General features: G+C 40.6%; 1 protein-coding gene across 2 annotated transcripts in view; it reads left to right on the forward strand.

The window, feature by feature from the left end:
- LYPD6 (LY6/PLAUR domain containing 6) overlaps nt 1–17,850 on the forward strand; it is a 135,817-nt gene extending 117,967 nt beyond the window's left edge. For both annotated transcript variants that reach the window (XM_018062716.1, XM_005676161.3), the window contains 2 exons: nt 14,073–14,203; nt 16,302–17,850. In XM_018062716.1, the coding sequence (XP_017918205.1) occupies nt 14,073–14,203; nt 16,302–16,469 (299 nt within the window). In that variant the 3' untranslated portion in view covers nt 16,470–17,850. The remainder of the gene's footprint in view (nt 1–14,072; nt 14,204–16,301) is intronic.

The following is a 23,776-nucleotide window of genomic DNA, read 5'->3' on the forward strand; positions in this document are numbered from 1 at the left end:
CTGACACAAAGGGAAAACAGGGAGTGCTAGTACTCTGAATTCCTCTCCGGACACAAGAAAGTTCCATCTTCATGCTTTCTTTCAAGGTCAAAATCTATCCTTCTAAAGTACAGATACCTGGAAATAGCACAGGTCTTTACACAATTTCTCCTTCTCCCTTTTTTATCCTGAAATTTATAGGATTAAATGGAAAGTGATGCTCTGAGGTTCATGACACAGAACCACTTATGCCAAACCCTTTCGGGGATTATATGGTGAAAGATAGGAATCAGGTTTCTTCTTTCAAGGAGCCGGCAGTTTAGCCAAGGAGATACAATCTGAACATATCAAATGTCAAAAATAGCAGGACAAAGGCTAATGCCAAAGGCAGCGTGGCATTCAATGCTGTGGGGGTTGAAGGGGAAGAATTGCAGTTGAGGGGCTGAGGTGACCACTGACAGTGTTACGGGCTGGGGAGGTGGCTGCAGCCTGACCGGTGAGCAAGGACGGGGAGGAAGAGTGAAGGGGGCGTGTCTTCCAGGAAGTCACTCAGAGCAGAGGCAGGGGGTGCGCCCGTGTGGGCTCAGCGGACCCTGAAAGACCTGAACTGGGTATAGCAGAATGTGCTGGGGAATGGTAGGAGCAGAATAGAGGAGCCATGCTGTTTTTTGGGTCTTGAACATCAGGTAAGGCGTGAGGACTGGAGCTGTAACCTGAGAAAAGATTCTTTCTTGTGCAGCCATGATCCCCATGAGCCATCGACCTTTCTTCTGGGTTTGCTCCAGAGTTTTCTAAGGATGAAAATAATGCCATCATTACTAGTGCATGATAAGTCACTTCACTCGTGTCTGACTCTTTGCGACCCTAGAGACTGTAGCCCGCCAGGCTCCTCTGTCCATGGGCTTCTCCAGGCAAGCATACTGGAGTGGGTTGCCATGCCCTCCTCCCGGGGATCTTCCTGACCCAGGGATCGAACCCGAGTCTCTTACATCTCCTGCATTGGCAGGTGGGTCCTTTACCACTAGCGCCACCAAAGTGTAAAATGTGTCTACTGAAAACTACTCATTAAATCTACATTTTCCACCCATTTATTAGTTTGAAACAGCTATAGGACTACCAACAGGTATGGTAAGGACAGCTCAGTAGTTTCTTCTGAGACATTCCTTGTTTTCTGTTGGCTTATTTTGTGATCTATTTAACTAGGTTTCAATTAACACCTGATATGAAAATAACTGGTTGAAAGTGAAAAAAAAAACCCAGTTTGTGTAAATATTAAATTTTATCCCTGTGGAATAAACTTGCATCCCAGATTGCTTAGGAGATTGATTGGATTTCAAGTTCCTCTCATTCTGACTTTTGAAATGTGTGTTATAAAAGTGCTTTCTCCCCCATTGCATTGTTACTGCCTTTGGCACTTATAGATTCATGGGACCATGTTCCTTCCCAAGACATGAGAATTTAGGACAGCCTCCATCAGGCACTGCCATCGTTCACCCCTCAGCTTGCTTTAGTCCCTGAGCACTTCCTTTGCAATAACCTTAATTTCATCAACTGCTCGTTATAAATCTATGTAACTTTCTTATCTCTGTGAACCAGAATGGGAAAGGATCTGGAAATCATATTATATGAGGGACCAGTTGAAGAAACTGGTGAAGGCAAACACGAGTTGAGCATTCTGTGCTCAGAGGCACGTGTGTTTGCCTGTGACATTTCTCTGTGCTGAGAGATTAAAATCTCCTTGAGACAGGACTGTCTTAAGTGTTTATTAAGAGTTTGTAGAATTAAATATCAAGTCAAAAACATTGCAGTTTTTGAAAAGGCTTATTCTGTGGAAGATACCTAAGCCGCTGAGGATTTCATGTTCCTTCTTAATTATAAAGTGCAGGTGCCTCCCTTGAGGGTAAAATCTTCCTTGGAAATTTCTGCTGATATAAAGTCTGGCCAGAATTTTGAGATAGAGGGACATATCCTTTTCATTCCAGCTTCTCTGTTGCTCACTGTCTTTCTGAGAAAGTAAAGAAAAATCTGAGCATGTCCCTTGGCAGCTCTTTCTGTATCTGTTATCTCATTTAAACAGGGAATACAAATGTGATCCCCAGCTCAACTGAAGACAAGCCCCACAGTTACAGATTTTCAGGAAAATCTTCCTTATGGTCAACTTTTTTCAGATCGAGCCCAGGCTAGACAGACAGTCTTTCTGTTTACTTTACTTAACTGTGGATTTTTTTTCTCTCTCTCTTTCAGACAGTTTTATTCATAGGACATAGCCCTTCAGGGTTCCTGCCCTTATACAGGAGTCTGTACCTCTACACCCCATGAGGACCCAAGGCTTTGCATCTTCTTATCTTTTATCTCTTAGCCCTCGTCTCCCACCAGGGTAGAGAATTCAGTGCTTTCCTCAGTGTTGGCCCCTGGGGTTTCCCTAGCTTCCTGGAGAGTTCATTTGTACATTTACAAAAGGTATTGGTTGTCTGTTATCCAACACTTCTGGCTGCTATGTAATGAGGTAGTGTTCAGGTGATCTATCTTGTCATATTGCTAAATGAAAGTCTTAGATTTCATCCTTTTAAATGAAAAAAAAAACTTTTTTTATTGCAGTGTAATTACTTTGCAATGTTGTGTTAGTGTCTTCTGTACAATGAAGTATATTGGCTATATGTATACAGATAGGTTCCCTCTTGAGCCTCCCTCCCATTTCCCCATCCTACCCCTCTAGGTCATTGTAGAGTACCAAGCTGAGATCCCTGTGCTATGAAACAGCTTCCCACTAGCTATCTATTTTACATATGATAGTGTATTTATGTCAGACCTAATCTCCCAATTCATCTCACCCTCCCCTTACCCCTTTGTGTCCACACATCTATTCTATATGTCTGCATTTCTATTCTTGTTTTAAAAGCAAACTTTTAAGAATTAAAGTTTAACATACATTCTGTAAAGCGCGTAGACCATAAGTGCAGTTTGTTGAATTTTTACAGCATGAACACGCAATGTATCTGCTGTTCATGTTAAGTCACAGAAGTCATAGAGGCCCAGAAGGCCGCTGGAGGATCCCCAGTCATTACTGTCCATGTCCCGCAGGTGATACAGTTGTGAGGGTTGTGCAGTTTTATATAACTGAAACCATACAGAATGTCCTCCTTTCTTTCCCACCTTCTACATGTGAAATTCATCTGTGTTTTTGTGAGCAACACTCATTCTTTCTCACAGAAGCACAGTAGATCGTTATATGAATATACTAAAACCCATGCATTCCCCTGTTGACAGGCATCTGGACTGCTTCTGTGCACCGCATTTTTGCATGTATCTTTTGGTGCACCTGTATGTGCATTTCCAGCAGGTCTCTCCCAGGAGATGGGGTTGCTGGGCACACAGTACTCATGCTTCGGCTTTACTGGATTTTACCTAATAGTTTCCGGAGTCACTGCACCAATTTCAGCCTCTCCAGCAGTGTGTGAGAGTGCCAGTTGCTGCACAACCTTGCCAACACGTAATATGGACAGAAACATTAGCAGCCAGAAGTGGATGGAATGGCATTTCCTAAAGCTCTAGGAGTACATACCTGCCAACCTGTAACTCTGTACCAAGACTCTCAGTCTCCCTCCTCTGTGCTCCCTTGTCTCCTGGCTGCCCCGCTGCTGCATTCCTGATGTGCCTTCCAGTTGAGACAAAGGCTCTGCTTAGCTTCTCCATCTCCCAGCCGGATTCTCTGCCTGGCTTCTCAGCCTTTTCACCTGTGTATTAGCAAATGCCTTGAGGGCAGAATAGGTATAGAGTGTCAGGTGAAGCTTAATGCATTGTTGGTTTGGCTGGTATCTTACTCATCAAATCCTGTCTGCCTTGGTAGCTCACCTATGCTTTCACAAGATTTTGGTTGTTGTTTTAATATTATCCAGCTATTTTAGGTTTATGCTACCATTTCTTGGTTCATCTCAGGTGGCATTGGAATTCTCAAAATCACTCTTCAGTTAGAACTTTCCAGCAACTTTTTAACCAAAAGTTCTGCTATCAGCCTAAGCAAGATTTTTTTTTTTTTTGGTACCCTTAGAACATCTGAGGTCAAACCGAAAATCAGATTGATTATATTCTTTGCAGCCAAAGATGGAGAAGCTCTATACAGTTAGCAAAAACAAGGCTGGGAGCTGACTATGGCTCAGATCATGAACTCCTTATTACCAAATTCAGACTTAAATTGAAGAAAGTAGGGAAAACCGCTAGACCGTTCAGGTATGACCTAAGTCAAATCCCTTATGATTATACAATGGAAGTGACAAATAGATTCAAGGGATTAGATCTGACAGACAGTCACTTAATAACTCTGGGGAGGTTTGTGACAATGTGCAGGGGGCAGTGATCAAGACCATCCCCAAGAAAAAGAAATGCAAAAAGGCAAAATGCTTGTCTGAGGAGGCCTTACAAACAGCTATGAAAAGAAGAGAAGTGAAAGGCAAAGGAGAAAAGGAAAGATATACCCATTTGAATTCAGAGTTCCAAAGAAAAGAAAGGAGAGATAAGAAAGCCTTACTCACCAATCAATGCAAAGAAATAGAGGAAAACAATAGAATGGTAAAGACTAGAGATCTCTTCAAGAAAATTAGAGACACCAAGGGAACATTTCATGCAAAGATGGGCACAATAAAGGACAGAAATAGTATGGACCTAACAGAAGCAGAAGATATTAAGAAGAGGTGGCAAAAATACACAGAAGAACTATACAAGAAAGATCTTCATGACCCAGATAACCATGATGGTGTGATCATTCACCTAGAGCCAGACATCCTGGAATGCGAAGTCAAGTGGGCCTCAGGAAGCATCACTATGAACAAAGCTAGTGGAGATGATGGAATTCCAGTTGAGCTATTTCAAATCCTGAAAGATGATGCTGTGAAAGTGCTGCACTCAATATGCCAGCAAATTTGGAAAACTCAGCAATGGCCACAGGACTGGAAAAGGTCAGTTTTCATTCCAGTCCCAAAGAAGGCACAATGCCAAAGAATGTTTAAACAACCACACAATTGCACTCATCTCACACACTAGCAAAGTAATGCTCAAAATTCTCCAAGCCAGGTTTCAACAGTATGTGAACTGTGAACCGTGAAATTCCAGATGTTCAAGCTGGGTTTATAAAAGGCAGAGGAACCAGAGATCAAATTGCCAACATCCGCTGGATTATCAAAAAAGCAATAAAGTTCCAGGAAAACATCTACTTTTGCTTCATTGACTATGCCAAAGCCTTTGACTGTGTGGATCACAACAAACTGGAAAATTCTTCAAGAGATGGGCATACCAGACCACCTGACCTGCCTCCTGAGAAATCTGTGTGCAGATCAAGAAGCAACAGTTAGAACTAGACATGGAACAACGGACTGATTCCAAATTGGGAAAAGAGTACGTCAAGGCTGTATATTGTCACCTTGCTTATTTAACTTATATGCAGAGTACATCATGAGAAATGCTGGGCTGGATGAAGCACAAGCTGGAATCAAGATTGCTGGGAGAAATATCAATAACCTCAGATATGCAGATGACACCACCCTTCCGTCAGAAAGTGAAGAACTAAAAAGCCTCTTGAAGAAAGTGAAAGAGGAGAGTGAAAAAGTTGGCTTAAAACTCAACTTTCAGAAAACTAAGACTATATTAAAAAGCAGAGACATTACTTTACCAACAAAGGTCTGCCTAGTCAAAGCTATGGTTTTTCCAGTAGTCATTATGGATGTAAGAGCTGGACTGTAAAGAAAGCCAAGTGCCGAAGAATTGATGCTTTTGAACCGGGTTGTTGGAGAAGACTCCTGAGAGTCCCTTGGACTGCAAGGACATCAAACCAGTCAATTCTAAAGGAAATAGCCCTGAAGATTCACTGAAGGACTGACGCTGGAAGCTGAAACTCCAGTACTTTGGCCACCTGATGCGAAGAATTGATTCATTAGAGAAGACCCTGATGCTGGGAAATATTGAAGGCAGGAGGAGAAAGGGACGACAAAAGATGGGATGGTTGGATGGTATCACGAACTCTATGGACATGGATTTGAGCAAGCTCCGGGAGTTGGTGATGGACTGGGAAGCCTGGTGTGCTGCATTTCATGGGGTCGCAGAGTTGGACACGACTGAGCTACTGAACTGAACTGAACTGAGAGCATCTGACCTACTCCAATCAGTGTTTCTGTCGAAATATTTTCTGTTAACAGAACTGCCGCAGATAGGAAGCATCGATTTGATGCTTTTGCGTTTTGCTTTGATTTTAACTACTGTCCACCATAAAGTTCTATTTATCCTCACTCGAGTTGCATCCTTTTCAGTCACCTTAGTCTTTGTCTGGAGATAAACACATTGCTCTCTGAGTTTCAGGATTTGCTTTAAAGCAGAGATTCCTAAAGTGTGTCACTTGTCCTTAAGAACTGTGGATAGTGTTTTTAAAAAAGAGAGAAGTAACTGTTTAGTAGTTTCTTCAAGAGATGCTGACTGCAGGGTAAAGGAGAGCAGTTATGACTCAAGCTGGTTGAAAAGTATTTATTTACTTTTCCTTTCTGCCTTGAGTCATGTCTTACTTGGGAAAAGAAAACAGTATTTTTTACAGGCCTGTGGATAGCAGTTGTTAGGACTAGGAAAGCCACGAGATTAATCAGATGCCTGGACACCAGAGGAGAGCATGTGAATGTTCCTGATTAGGGTACACCTTAAATAATTCAGCTTATCTGCAGCTCATTTGTAGTTCAGCTTTCTTGTAAGTCTATTTTTCTTCATCATGGATTCTTCTTTTCTTTCACTTTCATTTAACTGAACTTAAAATTGAGATATCCATACAGAATAGTGAACAGCATGATGAATTTTTACAAACTGATCTTACCATGTACGTGGCACGCACATTAAGAAATTGACCGTATTCCACTCCCCAGTATGTTCTAGCATGTCTGTTTTTAGTCACTGTCCCTACCACCAAGGGCCCTGTTATGGGCTGAATTGCACCATCCACCCAATTCATTCCAGTACCCCCAAATGTAACTGTATTTGAAGATGTCATTGGGGTAGGTTCTAACCCAATATGGTGTCCTTATAAGAAGAGATTAGGGCACAGACATGCAAAGGGAAGGCCATGTAAAGATAAAGAGAGAAGATGATTATCTATAAGAAAGGTGAACAGACATCAGAAGAAATTAACCTTGCAGACATCTTGATGTTGGACCTCTAGCCTCTAGACCTGTGAGAAAATAAATTTCTTTGGTTTAAGATCCCCAGACTGTGCGACTTTACTATGGCAGCCCTAGAAAACTAAGGAAATTATCCTCCTGATTTCCAATAGCATAGATTAGTTTTGTTTCTTATCAGGTCTTTTAATAGGAGTGGAATCATACAGTATATACCATCTTGTATCTGAGTTCTTTCCCTCAATGTTATGGGAGATTCATTCATTTTGTTAGGTCTACTTCTAGGCAATTCATTCTCATTGCTGTGTGGGTATATGCCATAACTTATTTATTCATTCTATCATTGGGCATTTTTGTAGTTTCCAGGTTTTTTTGTATAAATAATTTTTCTATGAACATTCAAGTACTTATCTTTTTTGTTGGATGTATATCTAAGGGTGGAATTACTGATTCCTAAGATATGTATAAGTTTAGATTTAGTAAATCCTGGCAAGCAATTCCCCAAAGCAGTTATACTGTGTGAAGGTTGTGCTTCTGATTGAAATATAGTATTATTTCAAATTTGAAGAGATCACTCAAACTACAGAAATGGAATAGATATCATAGAACTAAGTTAAAGAGTTGATTTGGTTCAACCTTGAGTTGAAGAGACCAGATATAGATATAGATATAGATATATATTCTCTCCACCCATCCACCTGTATTCTTAATACATTAAGCACCTGCTATATTATGCAAGGTCCTGTGCTGTATATTGGCGTAGGGGTGGGGAATGCCGACATACTCAAGAATGAACCTTAATCTCAAGAAGATTATAATCTTGAATAGTTTATCTTAACTGAGAGTGGTTTTGCCCCTCAGAGGACATTTACTAGTATGTTTCCATAGTATGTTTGGTCGTCACAGCTTGGGGTACTACTGGCATCTCGCAAGAAGAGGCCACAGATGCTGATAAATATACTACATTGTACAAGTCAGTCTCCCAACCCAGAAGTAGCTAACTCAAAATGTCAGAAATGCTGAGGATTTTTGGAAAGACAGAGCAGATGTACTTTTCTGTTCCTCCTGCTAAGTACAACTAAATTCCTGAACATTATATATATTGGTGAAAAGAAAGACTGAAAGAGAGAAAAAGGCAGATTAGCTAAGGTCCTCGTGACCAAAGAAGGTGAGTTCTCTGGTCCTATACATTTGTTTTTGTCCTATACATTCCAGACTTGGAGATGACAAAGCTGGAAACCTGGAAATATCACAGGCACCAAAATAATAAACTCCAACAAAAGTTATCTCTCTGTAGCGGAAGGACCAAGAAGGAGGCAGCCTAGAAAGACAGAAATCTAGACAATAACCACTCCAGCCGAATACCACAGAAAACAATTGTAGGTTACCACCACCCCCATGCTAACAAAGGCTTAGACTTCCACCATGAACAAGCTGTAATGAGACATACTAACCTCCCCTGAGATGCTGAGATTCCCCCTGGGTGGTAATGAGGCCTCCCCCATGGTGTCAGCACAGACCATGTCTGGGACCTGGATTTCTACCCTTATCCAACAGTAATGGCGTTGTTCTTCCCCCCAATCCCTGTCGGGACTGTGTCAGAGGAGGCCAAGTGGAGAGTCAGGACTCTACTAGGGAGTGTGTGGTAATAAGGCCAGACTCCCATTAGTAGAGTGGCGTCAGTTGAGGCCATGTGGGAATTATTAACAAGGCACTCCTACCATTCTTAGCCAAGAAGGTATCATAGGAGACCTAGTGGGGAGCTGGAAATCCCACCCAGAAGTAATGAGCAGAGCACTCTCAGTTGTGAAAGGAGACAGTAGGGAGCCTGGACTTGACTGCTACCCAGCAGTAATGAGGCTGCAGACCCCCTCCCCCTACTGGGACTGAGTTAGAGGAAGTTAGCTAAAACAGGAGGTTTAAATAAGATCTGAAATGTTATAATACCAAAATGTCTAGGTTTCAATAAAAAAGCACTTGTCATACTAGGAAGATCTCAAACGAAAAATGACAATTAATAGATACTAACATCCAGTCCCATCACTTTATGGCAAATAGATGGGAAAACAATGAAAACAGTGAGAGACTTTATTTTATTGGGCTCCAAAATCTCTGCAGATGGTGACTGCATCCATGAAATTAAAAGACACTTGCTCCTTGGAAGAAAAGCTATGACCAACCTAGACAGCATATTAAAAAGCAGAGACATTACTTTACCAACAAAGGTTTGTCTAGTCAAAGCTATGGTTTTTCCAGTAGTCATGCATGGATGTGAGAGTTGGACTATAAAGAAACCTGAGCGCTGAAGAATTGATGCTTTTGAACTATGTTGTTGGAGAAAACTCTTGAGAGTTCCTTGGACTGCAAGGAGATCCAACCAGTTCATCCTAAAGGAAATCAGTCCTGAATATTCATTGGAAGGACTGATGCTGAAGCTGAAACTTCAACACTTTGGCCACCTGATGAGAAAAAATGACTCATTGGAAAAGACCCTGATGCTGGGAAAGATCGAAGGCGGGAGGAAAAGGGGACAACAGAGGATGAGATGGTTGGATGGCATCACTGATGTGATGGACATGAGTTTGAGTAAGCTCCCGGAATTGGTGATGGACAGGGAAGTCTGGTGTGCTGCAGTCTATGGGGTCACAGAGTCTGACATGACTGAGCAACTGAACTGAACTGAGCAATGAGATATCTACAAAGATGTTTGAATTAGCTAATAAAGATTTAAAGTAACCATACCAAAAATGTTTCAATGAACAAATACAAACACACTTGAAACAAATGAGAAATAAAATCTCAGCCAAAAAAAAAAAAAAAAATAGAAAATATAAAGAAGAACCAAATGGAAATTTCAAAACTGTTAATACTGTAGCTAAAAATTGAAACACCATGGATGAGCTCATCAGTTGAATGGAACAAATAGAGGAAAGAATCAGTGAACTGGAAGGTAGAACAATAGAAATTACCAAATTCTGAACAACAGAAAGGAAAAATAATAATAATTCCCTCCCAAAACAGAGCCTCAGGGATCTGCGGGAGTATAGCAACAGATTTAACAGTGTGTCATTGGAGTCTCAGAAAGATAGAAAAAGGGCAGAGCTGAAAAAAGTACTCAGAGAAATTTTGGAGGAAACTTTCCAAATTTAGCTAAAGATGAAATCCTGCAGATATGAGAACTTGAGTGAACCCCAAAGAGGATAAAACTAAAGAAACCTACACAAAGACACATAAATAGTCAAACTTCTGAAACTAAAAACAAAGAAAAATACTGAAAGATGAAGAGAGAAAAAACACCTTGTCAGAGAAAAATTATTTGACAAAAGTTCTCATCAGAAACCATTGAGGATGGAAGGAAATGGCACAACATTTTTCAAGCATTAGAAAAAAAATAATGCAGAATCCCAAAGCCAGAGAAAATTTTGTTTGGGAAAGAAAGGAGAAATAAGACATTCTCAGATGAAAGAAAACAAAGAAACTTTCTCACCAGCAGACCTACTCTAAAGGAATGGCCAAAGTAAGTTCTCTATACAGAAAGAAAGTGATGAAAAAAGAAAATTGGAATATCAGAAAGGAAGAAAAAACATGGTAAGCGAAAATATGTCTTTGATAGTACAATATGACCATACTTCTACTCTTGAGTTTTCTAAATTATGTTTGATGGTTGAAGCAAAATTTGTAGTGCTGTCTAATGTGGTTCTAAAGGTATGTAAGGGATTATTGAAGACAATTATATTACAAATGAGAGGGTAATAAGACATGGACAGAGGGAAGATTGCCATGCTTCACTTGAACTGATAAAATGATGCCAGCAGATGGTGATGTTATGTGTGTAACAATACCTGAGCAACCACTTAAAAAAAAGAAGCTATAAAAAGAGATACATCCAAAAACACTGTAGAAAAATCAAAATGGAATTCTAGAAAATGTTCACAGGAATGGAGGAAAAAGAAAATAGACAGAACAAACAAGCAAACACAAAGCAGAACAAACAGAAAATAAAAATTAAAGTGGCAGAATTAAATGCTACCATATAAATAATTAATTACATTAAATGCAAAATTAAAGAAATGGATTGGCAGAGTATACTAAAATACATAACCCAACTTTATGCTACTGTAAGAAACTTTGTGTGTGTGAATTTCATAAAAATTAAATTTTGTGTTTTCCAGTTGTTGATCAAGCTCTCTTACCCAGTTCTGATTTTAGTTGAATGCCTGTGAGTATCATAGTAAAAGACTTTTGTTTCACCACCTCTGGGAATTCCATGCAGTTGTGGAATATGAGATTTTAGAGGCTGAAACTAACCTGGTAGAAATTCAAATCCATCTTTTATCTTTTAGATAAAAGTCTTTGAAATCCTTTTAGTGTGAAGTTATCAGCAGGCTTGATTCTCATATAACCTCATTACTAACCCAAGGATTATTCAAAATGCATAGAGAGCAGGGCTTGGGGCTGAATTTTTATCAATCCTACGGTCCAGTGATAAGTCACATGTGGTCCACCTAGTTCTGCTTGGGAAATTCTGCCTGCTTTCCCAGCCCTCACTCCTTGGAGATCGCAATATAAATTCAAGGCTTTCATAAGTTATCCACATTTCCAACACTTATTTAACTCCCGAATCCTTTTCCACATTAACGTTTCACAATTCACCTTGGATTTTGTTTTAAGAATGGATATTTCCAAGGGATTCACACTTCAGATCTGAGGTCTCTATGGCTGCAAGTAATGGGGTGTTCTCAATGTATCTTTGTTTTATGGATTGGACTTGTTGACATGTAAGAAAAAAATTCTTAACCAGTCTTATCACTGATCACCATTTTCCTCACAGAATGGCAAGAATTGGCTTATTACATATTGGGCTTTTGCATATTGCCCCCCCCCCAAAAAAAAAACAGGTTCATCAATTGTCTCTACTTTCATTTAATTATTCCAGTTACTAAATTAAAAGAGTTTGTTATAGATATAAAAATATGAACAAAAAGTAGTAATATGAAGTTTATTATAAGGCTTCCTTAAAACAAAGTAATTCGATACTTGAGGGACAAAACCTAATTTCCCAAACTGAAACCATGTAATGGTTTACTTATTCCATAAATGTATGACTTATCTGCTCAGATTTACATTTGGAGCAGTAAAACCTCTGGCAGCTGTTCCTGGTTGTCTGCGGGAAGAAGAGACAGAAGATAAGAACATTCCTGTTTTTATTGCTTTCTTGAATGTCTAAAAGTTGGGGTGGGGGCTGAGAAAGGCATCTATTAACATGGCCGTAAACATCCAGGTCTGGTACTAAAGTAAGCCAGTCCTCTTTGGAAGATGCGGTAAACCTCTCAGGGCACTGGCTTCCATTTGTTAAACACTGCTAAAGGCTTAAAAAATAAGTAAAAAAATCATGCCACTTCCTCTTCATCAGAAAAGCAACCATTTCAATTTGAAAATATTTTAGAACTTTGAGAGAACCATCGCTGGGTGCAAAACTTTCAGGTTTTCTTGTGAGCTCATAGGGTGACCTTTTACCTACTCCAGACAGCCCCCAGATCCTGAGCTTCCCTGAACTGGGACTAGAAACTTCCCTGGCCTGGTCCCAAATGATGAAATTCTGGTTGGGTGCAGTGTGAGAACAGCCCTTTAGACACGTTTTTACCCTTAGCAAGACTCAATCAGGCCACTCAGATTCTGTTGGGTGAGGGTGTCGGGGAAGAATATTAAACCCCTGATTTTCATGACCCTCAGAATATGTCAGTGTGGTATTAGCTCATTCTCTGGGCCTAAAATTCCTGAGTTTTCTTCTCTTAACTTTAGTACTTTGGTGAGGGGAATTTTTATTGCCTAATAAATAATATCACAGAAGGTCATAATTCTATTTTAGCCACTAAATATCCAAAATGTATAAAGCATGCAAAGTTGGGTCCAAGATATGGATGAAAAACATCTCGGTGGCATTTCTTAAGAGTTATTATTATTTTTTTCAATCTGACAGTGAAGCAGGAACATTCTCCTAAATCCCAGGCTTAGAAAGCTGAACACTGCCTAGAGGCCTTAAAGAATTACATTGACAAAGTCATTTTTCTTTATTCTTTAAATTGCAAGTTAAAAAATTCTCCATGGAATTTTGGAGGAAATCTCAAGTTTTCAGACTCCTAAGCTTAGAGGGACTCTGAAAACTCACTTCATGGTGTCCATCTGCCTTTTTGGAAAGAAACTGAAATCACCCTGGGGAGAGATAGCTCTTATTGCTGGATTAGTTTTCTCCTGTCATGAATTGTAGGATTCAATGCTCATAGGCTAAAAGTTCTTTCTTTTGGATGAAGTCATTTTCTCCAGATACAATGAATCTGTTTTTAATCATTCTGTCATACTTGGGAATAGCTGTTTCCCAATCTTGTATATGGGCACACACGTAAGGACACTTAAACACACACTTGGATGGACACACACACACACACACACACACACACACACACACACACACACACACACACACACCAGTCTCTGCTATAGTCTTTTCTTTCCTTGAAGATCTTCGTTACCTGCCTCACTTTTTTTCTTTTAACCTCGCATTCTTTCGACTTTTCACCCCTTTGTCTTCCTGAAAATTATATGATTCCCACATCCTAAATCATTCCTCCAAACCTCTCGTGCCCTAAAAATAAAAATCAGTACCATGGCAAAATTTGGCAGTGGCAACATTTGTTGGAAGACAAAGAGTGGTACCACTAGGTCTTGGTTTATGAGGATTTTATGGGCAGAGAGCAGTGTTATTCAGAAGGTCTCCTTCTATCACAGCGAAGTGGATCTCTCCAAGGAGATCTTGGGATTGGATATCAACTTAACACAGTGTATGTTCAGGGTGCCGTTAGGTCTTAGTGTCGACACTTCTGTTGTTTGGTTTTCATCCAGGTTGGGCTAATGTTTCCCATCTCAATTAAAACATGTTTTCCCTATTGACAGAGACTAGATACTGCTACACTCAACACACCATGGAAGTCACGGGAAACAGCATCTCTGTCACCAAGCGCTGTGTTCCACTGGAAGACTGCTTGTCCACTGGCTGCAGAGACTCCGAGCATGAAGGCCACAAGGTCTGGCAACAAAGCAAATGACGGGTCACCATAGTCAGGCTTCCTCCTCTCCAGATGCCCACTAGGGCTCATGAGCTCCATGAGCCTACTACCCCATGTAGGCTGACTTTTGACTGTCTTCATACCATTATGAAAAGATGCTTCCTTTCATGTTGGTGCTAAAAGAATAAAAAAATTATATCAAGGTGTAGGATAACCAGTATAAATTATGTAAACCAGTATAAATTATGTAAACACAACACCAGGAAAGTATTGAAAATTATTGTTAAGTTCATTCAACTGAGGATGGACAAGGCAATTTAGCTTTGATAACTTTCTGTAAAGTGGAGCACATATCTTTATTGGGACATTGATTTGGAAGTTATCTGCTGGCTCCTGGGGTCACAAAGTGTCGGACATGATTGAGTGACCAACACTAACACGTTGGCTCCTGAGTCATTTGAGCCAGTAACAGGAGACCTTGCTGTTTCTTGTGGGTTTATTTTCCTTAAACTCCATCTGGTCCCTGGACAGAAGCACTCAGTGTAGAGCAGACTTCAAAGGCAGCCTTGAAGGAAAATGTCAAGACTCAGAGAAGGGCAGCCAGACTCATGATTGGAGTGGGGAACACCCTGGACTCTCCCGCCATTCATTCCAAGCTGGCTGTACCTGTCTTGTATGTCAGTCCTTGACCTTGGAGGCTGCCATCTTCTCCCCATTGGGCCACCTTCCTGGTGGCTGGAGGCAGCCCCCACTCTCACTATTAGCGGGGGCTTCTTTCTCCTAAGACAACACTCAATTTTCAAGTGACTTGTGAAATACACTAGAAATTCTTTTTTTTTTTTGATTTATTGAGAAATTATGATCATAAATAATAATTGACATATGTAACATAAACCCAAAGGTTTTACTTGACCAGATCCCCCTACCCCACTCCAAGCTAAGCTTGGCTTTCAGATATTATGGTGACACTTTACCAAGAAGGAAGCTGTAGGTCAGAGAAGTGATTCATGTGCTCAGGTGAACTAGTGACAGACAGAATCCAAACTCACTTCTGACCTTTGGTTTCTCTCTTCAACATCATGTCTTCCTAGTCCATGTCACCTATGACCAAACTCAGATCTCTGCAAGATAACAACAAGATATTAAGCATCACAGAGTTTTTCAAACATTACTGTGCATATGAATCACTTGGGGATCTTGTTCAAATGCAGATTCTAAATTACTAAATTTTGGGTGAAGTTTGAGATTTGGCATTTCTAGTAACTTTGCAGTTGAAGCTGAGATTACTGTACTTTGGGAGCCATGGCCTAAAATAATTTCTGTCAATAATCTTTTTTTTTTTTTTTCTTATGCTTCATGAGGAAAGCAGTATAAAGCAGGAGTAACTGCATAAATGAAAGCCCTTCAAATTTTAACTTACCCATGGGAGTGGAGATAATCATGGAGACAGTTCTAATGAAAGTTAAATAAGTTTAAATTAACTGGGTTGTAGGCATTTCACTTTCACTGTGAAAACGTAGCCAATTAATTACTGTCTTAACAGCTTCCTCAAGTAGTCAGAGAGCCTCTCTGACAAACGTTAAGTTTGACAATTCCCATTTCACAGATGGAATAACTGAGACCTTGGAAGGCGGTAAAATGGTATAATAGCCACATGTTGTTGTGCTCAGTTGTGTCCATCTCTTTGCAATCCCATGGACTTAGCTTGCGAGGCTCCTCAGTCCATGGAATTCTCCAGGCTAGAATAATGGAGTGTGTTGCCATTCTCTTCTTCAGGGGATCTTCCCCACCAGGATTGAACCCAGGTTTCCTGCATTGCACACAGATTCTATTACCATCTAAGCCACCAGGGAAACCCATAAGAACCACTTGGTAGGATGTGAAAAACAGAACGCATACCCCTAGAAGTTTAGTCTGGGCGGGAGGTTTTATTTTGATCACAACGCTTCCAGGTGAAATTTCATCCCACCTACTTAAACACAGAGTTGGTGTTTCCTTTGTAGAACAGGTAATTTTCATTTGAGTCTTGCTGTGAGGGAGCCAATTCCTTTAAAACTCTCTGCCCCCTTCATCTGCCAGCTCCTCATCACCCTTCTTTTTCTCTTCTTTCTTTTAGGTCTGTACTTCCTGTTGTGAAGGAAATATCTGTAACTTGCCGCTCCCCCGAAATGAAACCGATGCCACATTTGCTACAACATCACCCATAAATCAGACGAATGGGCACCCACACTGCATGTCCGTGATAGTGTCCTGCCTGTGGGTGTGGTTGGGACTCACATTATAGCAGCTCAGAGACACCCTGTAGTAGCAATCCCTGGGGGCCTTGAGGGTCCATAGTCATGCATGAGGCCTTGGCCTGACAATAGTCACATATGTGAAAACACAGCACTCCGGATGTCTTCACAGCCAAGCACTTCTACTTACCACAAGGAACAAGCATTGCTTCAATGTAGTCATTTCAAGACCTCATCAAAGCAGCCTGCCCCCAAACAACCCCTGAATTCTATGCCATAAGCATTTGTTTTCCCTCCAAAAAATAGTTTTTCGTTTACTGAGATCTGGGGCTCTTAGTTTGGAATACATGCACGAACCACAGAAGTCCTGGGACCCTCTGAGATGTTGTGTGTCCTCAGTCGCTCCGTCTTGTCTGACTCTTTGTGACCCCATGGACTGTAACCCACCAGGCTCTTCTGTCCATGGAATTTCCTAGGCGAGAATACTGGAGTGGGGTGCCATTTCCTACTCCAGGGGATCTTTGCAACCCAGGGATTGAACCTGAGTCTCTTGTCTCCCGCACTGGCAGGTGGATTGTTTACCGCTAGTGCCGCCTGAGAAGCCCCAATATGTTATATGGACACATATAGACCTGTGTTCTTCAGAAGAAAGGTCAATGACTGCTGATTTAGGTGGTCCAACCATGAATTCACTTATAGCTTTAGAGTTTTAAAAACTTTGATTCCCAAATGAATGGACAGTTTTCTTGGCAATTCTGATCTAAGTCCCTAGAAAAATAGTAAGCATTTTGTCCAATTTAACTGTCCCAATATTCTTCTCCCAGTGATAGGAATCATACTCCCCTTTTTTCTGCATGGGATAAAAAGGCAATCATAAGGGTTTTTGTATGAGAGGAGAGGTGGCTGGAAAAGGACTTTTCCCAACTTAATTGAATTAACATTCATAAGGCGGCTGTTTATCCCTTCATATAATTGGTGAGATTAGCCTTGACTGGCACCTAATTTTGCTCCATGAGATTCTGGATTCTACTTGGACTAATAGGTATCCAAAGTGGCTGACAGCAAGATGGGCTTATTTCCTCCAAGCATGAGCTTCTATTCAGGCATGGCTAATCGAGACAGAGAAAGGATTTCAGAATGAAAGGAAGACATGTGGAATTGATTTGTGAGTGCGCAGTCAGTGTCTCTGCCAAACCTTTCATCTGCAATTTACACTGCCCAAGAGCCTCCTTTGTTCTTTCTCTTCCAAACCCCCGGTGACTTCAGGGAGAAGTTTCTGCATTATGTTGTCTCCAGATTGATAGGGAAAGAAGTCGTAATATCCCAGGATGAGAAGCAAGTGGGCCAGTAGGGTCGTGATGAGAATAGTACAAAAACCCAGAGAGAAGTTTTTCTTGGTTTCAGATGATTGCTTTTGAATGGTAAAACTTTCACCATCCTTCCTATATTTTTGGCACCTCAGGTTACAATTTTTTCTTCTTCCTTATAAATCACTTATATAATATTTATTTTTGTATGGCATAACTAGAAACTAAGATATATTGTAAAAGATTCTTTATTCTGAACAAAACAATCAAATCAGAATGCCTATTTTTCAAAGGTGGTAGAGCTTGTAATATATCTTTGTTGAAAGTTATCTATAATACTTGCACCAGTGTTGAAAAAACTTATGAAAAAGAGTAACGTGTTGGCCTCAAGGTTTTTGCTCATGGTTTCCTCAGTGGTGCTGTCCGAGAGGTATTCAGGTGGTGACCATCACTGGTATGAGTTTCTCAGCAGGGTTAGGGCATATCTTTGCATGGACTTCGGTGGAATCATTACTGATTAGGAGGACAGTTGTTGATTAGGAGGACAATTGTTGGGGGCCATCTGCCCTGCACAGGAAGAGATCTTGGACTCATAAAATGAGACACACACACACACCCCACCCGCCCACGAAGGGACCAAATGGGAACTGACATCAGAAACTCTGATACAAAATCATTTTGATTGCATCAAATGGCCTTAATTCTGAGTTTGGTAGGCTTATCAATATGTCACTTACAGTTGGGGTAGGGGAAGTAGAGGGAGAGCAAGCAAAACATTTACTAAGCACCTCTTAGGTGCCAGACGCTAGGCTAAGCACTTTACGTGAGCTGGGTCATATAAGCCCTGTGAGAACCCTGTAAGGAATGTTACTAGTATTTACACTTGACAGATGAAGGTACTGAGGCTCTAAGAAGCTTTTCCTTCTGGTTTAGGTTATGTGGGATGAGGCAGGATGGAAGAGGAAGGGAAGGTAGAATTGCCACCCCTAGGAAAACTCCCAGGCCTAACATCATGGGTATCTTTTCATCTTATGTGTGGAATTTGTTTAGTCCTGCTTCTACAGGATGTCATTTGTGTGTGACCCCAGACAGCGTTTCTTCTTTTGGGGGGTGAGGTATGGCTTCTTCATTCATTCCTTTTGCTATCAAAGAGGAGGCAGGTGGTTCCTACATGTGAAGATGCCATGAGACAAGGACAATTTGATGCTGTATATCCCTACAAATACATTTTCATGCATGGGTCACTCTCCACTGACACCTTCCATGTACTGCATGTGATTAGAATAAGAGAGAAAGTCCAAATCTTGGTTCTTTGTAAGAAGGCACCTCTCCGAAGCCTCCCTGACTGGTGTGGAGGGACCAGTCCGCAATGGTGCAAACTTATCTGCCACCCGAGGGGTCACTGCAAACTCCACATGGGTTGACTCTGTGCACCCGTGTGCCTATAGAATGGCTGGTATTTCACTCTCTTCAAAGAAAGTAGTTTACTCACCAACCCCAGCCTCGAGGAGCCAAGGAAGGGCTATTCATGTGGAAGGTCCAGGACCAATCATCCATCTGAATTTTCTACCACCTTAAATCTTCCATTAAATCCTACGGTTGGTGATTAAGTGCAAAGAGCCGCGGTGTGTATATGAACCTACGTGCCATTTATTTATTTTTAGATTTCCCACAGCATTCACGTCAGTATGGGATTGAATGCCTAAATTTTGTAAATATTGTACATATTGTAAATCAATGAATAAAGATTTTAAGTGTACCTCACCAGGCTCCTCCCTTCAATGCACATGCCAGTCAATGACAAAGGCACCCGGGTTATGTACAAGGCATTGACTGGGCTCAGTGTTGAAGGGAACTTCTTTCCAGGAGCTCACTTAGTTGTATAGACAAGAAATACATGCATGAAAAGACACAAGACAGTTCTTCCATGCCAGATGTTTCATACAGACAGTAAGTGCTGCAGAAAATCAAAGAAGGAAAGATTACCAGACCCTTCAATCAGATCTGCAGTTTCCCTAGACCATTTTCTTTGTTAAATCAGGAAATAGAAAAAGGTGTGTGTGTGTGTCTATATATTTAAGTGCTATCCCATTAACTCTTTATTTTTAAATTTTATTTTATTCTTCGAGTCGATTATATTAGTGATGATGCAATAGAAAACATTTTCCCTTGACAGTATCTTCTGCAACAGGAAACAAATGTTTAAATAGTAAAAATGTCATTTTTAGCTATGCAACACTTTTATTGCATTTTTCTTAGTAAAATGATAGACATTGAAAACGACCTTGAAAAACTCCAGCTCATTTATGATTCCTGGTTATTCTTTCATTTCAGTTCAGTTCACTCACTCAGTCATTGAGTCATTGCTCAGTCTTTGCAACCCCATGAATCGCAGCACGCCAGGCCTCCCTGTCCATCACCAACTCCCAGAGTTCACTCAGAATCACGTCCATTGAGTCAGTGATGCCATCCAGCCATCTCATCCTCTGTTGTCCCCTTCTCCTCCTGCTCCCAGTCCCTCCCAGCATCAGAGACTTTTCCAATGAGTGAACTCTTTGCATGACGTGGCCAAAGTACTGGAGTTTCAGCTTCAGCATCATTCCTTCCAAAGAAATCCCAAGGCTGATCTCCTTCAGAATGGACTGGTTGGACCTCCTTGCAGTCCATGGGACTCTCAAGAGTCTTCTCCAACACCACAGTTCAAAAGCATCAATTCTTTGGTGCTCAGCCTTCTTCACAGTCCAACTTTCACAACCATACATGACTACTGGAAAAACCATAGCCTTGACTAGACGGACCTTAGTCGGCAAAGTAATATCTCTGCCTTTGAATATGCTGTCTAGGTTGGTCATAATTTTGCTTCCAAGGAGTAAGCATCTTTTAATTTCATGGCTGCAATCACCATCTGCAGTGATTTTGGAGCCCCCAAAAGTAAAGTCTGACACCGTTTCCACTGTTTCTCCATCTATTTGCCATGAAGTGATGAGACTGGATGCCATGATCTTCGTTTTCTGAATGTTGAGCTTTAAGCCAACTTCTTCACTCTCCACTTTCGCTTTCATTAAGAGGCTTTTTAGTTCCTCTTCACTTTCTGCCATAGGGTGGTGTCATCTGCATATCTGAGGTTATTGATATTTCTCCCAGCAATCTTGATTCCAGCTTGTGTTTCTTCCAGTCCAGCGTTTCTCATGATGTACTCTGCGTAGAAGTTAATAAGCAGGGTGACAATATACATCCTTGACGTACTCCTTTTCCTATTTGGAACCAGTCTGTTGTTCCATATCCAGTTCTAACTGCTGCTTCCTGACCTGCATACAGATTTTTCAAGAGGCAGGTCAGGTGGTCTGGTATTCCCATCTCTCTCGGAATTTTCCACAGTTTATTGTGATCCACACAGTCAAAGGCTTTGGCATAGTCAATAAAGCAGAAATAGATGTTTTTCTGGAACTCTCTTGCTTTTTCCATGATCCAGTGGATGTTAGCAATTTGATCTCTGGTTCCTCTGCCTTTTCTAAAACCAGCTTGAACATCAGGAAGTTCACGGTTCATGTATTGCTGAAGCCTGGCTTGGAGAATTTTGAACATTGCTTTACTAGCATGTGAGATAAGTGCAATTGTGTGGTAGTTTGAGCATTCTTTGGCATTGCCTTTCTTTGGGATTGGAATGAAAACTGACCTTTTCCAGTCCTGTGGCCATTGCTGAGTTTTCCAAATTTGCTGGCATATTGAGTGCAGCACTTTCACAGCATCATCTTTCAGGATTTGAAACAGCTCCACTGGAATTCCATCACCTTCACTAGCTTTGTTTGTAGTGATGCTTCCTAAGGCCCACTTGACTTCACATTCCATGGTGTCTGGCTCTAGATGAATGATCACACCATCGTGATTATCCGAGTCGTGAAGATCTTTTCTGTACAGTTCTTTTGTGTATTCTTGCCACCTCTTAATATCTTCTGCTTCTGTTAGGTCCATACCATTTCTGTCCTTTATCGAGCCCATCTTTGCATGATATGTTTCCTTGGTATCTCTAATTTTCTTGAAGAGATCTCTAGTCTTTCCCATTCTGTTGTTTTCCTCTATTTCTTTGCATTGATTGCTGAGGAACACTTTCTTATCTCTTCTTGCTATTCTTTGGAATTGTGCATTCAAATGCTTTTATCTTTCCTTTTCTCTTTTGCTTTTCACCTCTCTTCTTTTCACAGCTATTTGTAAGGCCTCCCCAGACAGCCATTTTGCTTTTTTGCATTTCTTTTCCATGGGGATGGTCTTGATCCCTGTCTCCTATACAATGTCACAAACCTCATTCCATAATTCATCAGGCACTCTATCTATCATATCTAGGCCCTTAAATCTATTTCTCACTTCCACTGTATAATCATAAGGGATTTGATTTAGGTCATACCTGAATGGTCTAGTGGTTTTCCCTACTTTCTTCAATTTAAGTCTGAATTTGGTAATAAGGAGTTCATGATCTGAGCCACAGTCAGCTCCTGGTCTTGTTTTTGTTGACTGTATAAGCTTCTCCATCTTTGGCTGCAAAAAATATAATCAGTCTGATTTTGGTGTTGACCATCTGGTGATGTCCATGTGTAGAGTCTTCTCTTGTGTTGTTGGAAAAGGGTGTTTGCTATGACCAGTGCATTTTCTTGGCAAAACTCTATTAGTCTTTGCCCTGCTTCATTCCTCATTCCAAGACCAAATTTGCCTGTTACTCCAGGTCTTTCTTGACTTCCTACTTTTGCTTTCCAGTCCCCTATAATGAAAAGGACATCTTTTGGGGGTGTTAGTTCTAAAAGGTCTTGTTGGTCTTCATAGAACCGTTCAGCTTCAGCTTCTTCAGCATTACTGGTTGACCCTTTATTTTGAAATTTCCAGCAAAATATATGTTTTCCCCAAAGTTAGAGATTTTCTATTAGGCTCTGGATTGGTGATGTGATTGGTGCTTATTAAGGTGTCACACTTTGATGAACATAGCTCTTACTACTAACCTCTGTGAATAGCTCTGTGTGTTTAAGGTTAACAGTGCTGTAGGTAGACTGTGCTTTTATAGAAAATCTGGTTTTGAAAACATAGATTTACGTGGTAACCCAATTTGGAGTTCCAGAAAGGATCCTTTGGTTTATAAAGGCCTTTTATATCCCCTTCCTAACATATTTATAAGATTCTATTTACAAATAATGTTCAGGGCGTATCAGGTATGTAAAGCTAGATGTGGTATCTTAGCTGCATTATGGTAACTTTTATCTGAAATACCAAAAGGGCTTTCACAAATACTTGAAAATAAATTACTTTAACTTTCATACTAGAGTGAAATATATGAAAACTCTGAGCATCTGCTATCAATCCACTTTGTGACTGGGATAACTTGATCTTAAGAGATTCCGCCAATTTTCTAAGCTTGCATAGCAACTCAGGAGCAGGACTAAAGGATGAACATGAGCCAGTATGACTTTAGCTTGGTGTGTTCTCCACTGGAATCTGCTGAAAAACAGGTCTCTGAATTTTTTGAACACAGAAATTTCTAACTTACAACTTGACATTACAAAAGCAAGGCAGATTTCCAAAGTGACTTTCAAATCAAGCCTTCATTTTCAGGGGTTACTCTCCATAGCTCATTTTAGAATCGTGGCTTTTCCCATTAGCAAATTACTATTGTTTTGTTATTTCCTTTCGCAAATTTTAATTCATTGCAGTTGTTGAAATTGGATAGGGGACAGTGGGTGGGAGGAGGAATCTCTATATGGTTATATTTTAAGCTGACTAGAGACCTAAAATTCAGAAGCTGAGAAATGGTTTCTGAAAGAGCCTTTTTGCTAATCTTTTAATAGCAACTCCTGATTCTTTGTATTTTAGTTTATCGTCAAAGCACTTCCAACAAATCATTGCTTCAGTTAGTCAACATGACCTCACAGCTTTTACAGCTAAGACTTGAGAGTAGCTAAGGGAGGTCCAACTGGTAGTGTCTACCACAAGGCCTTTGCTCCTGATCCAGGACTCTCTTCCACACACACGTGTCACCAGGATGGCATGAGTGACAGCTCTACCTTTAT

Source organism: Capra hircus, chromosome 2 (genome assembly GCF_001704415.2).
Source record: "Capra hircus breed San Clemente chromosome 2, ASM170441v1, whole genome shotgun sequence".
Taxonomy (NCBI): Eukaryota; Metazoa; Chordata; class Mammalia; order Artiodactyla; family Bovidae; genus Capra; species Capra hircus.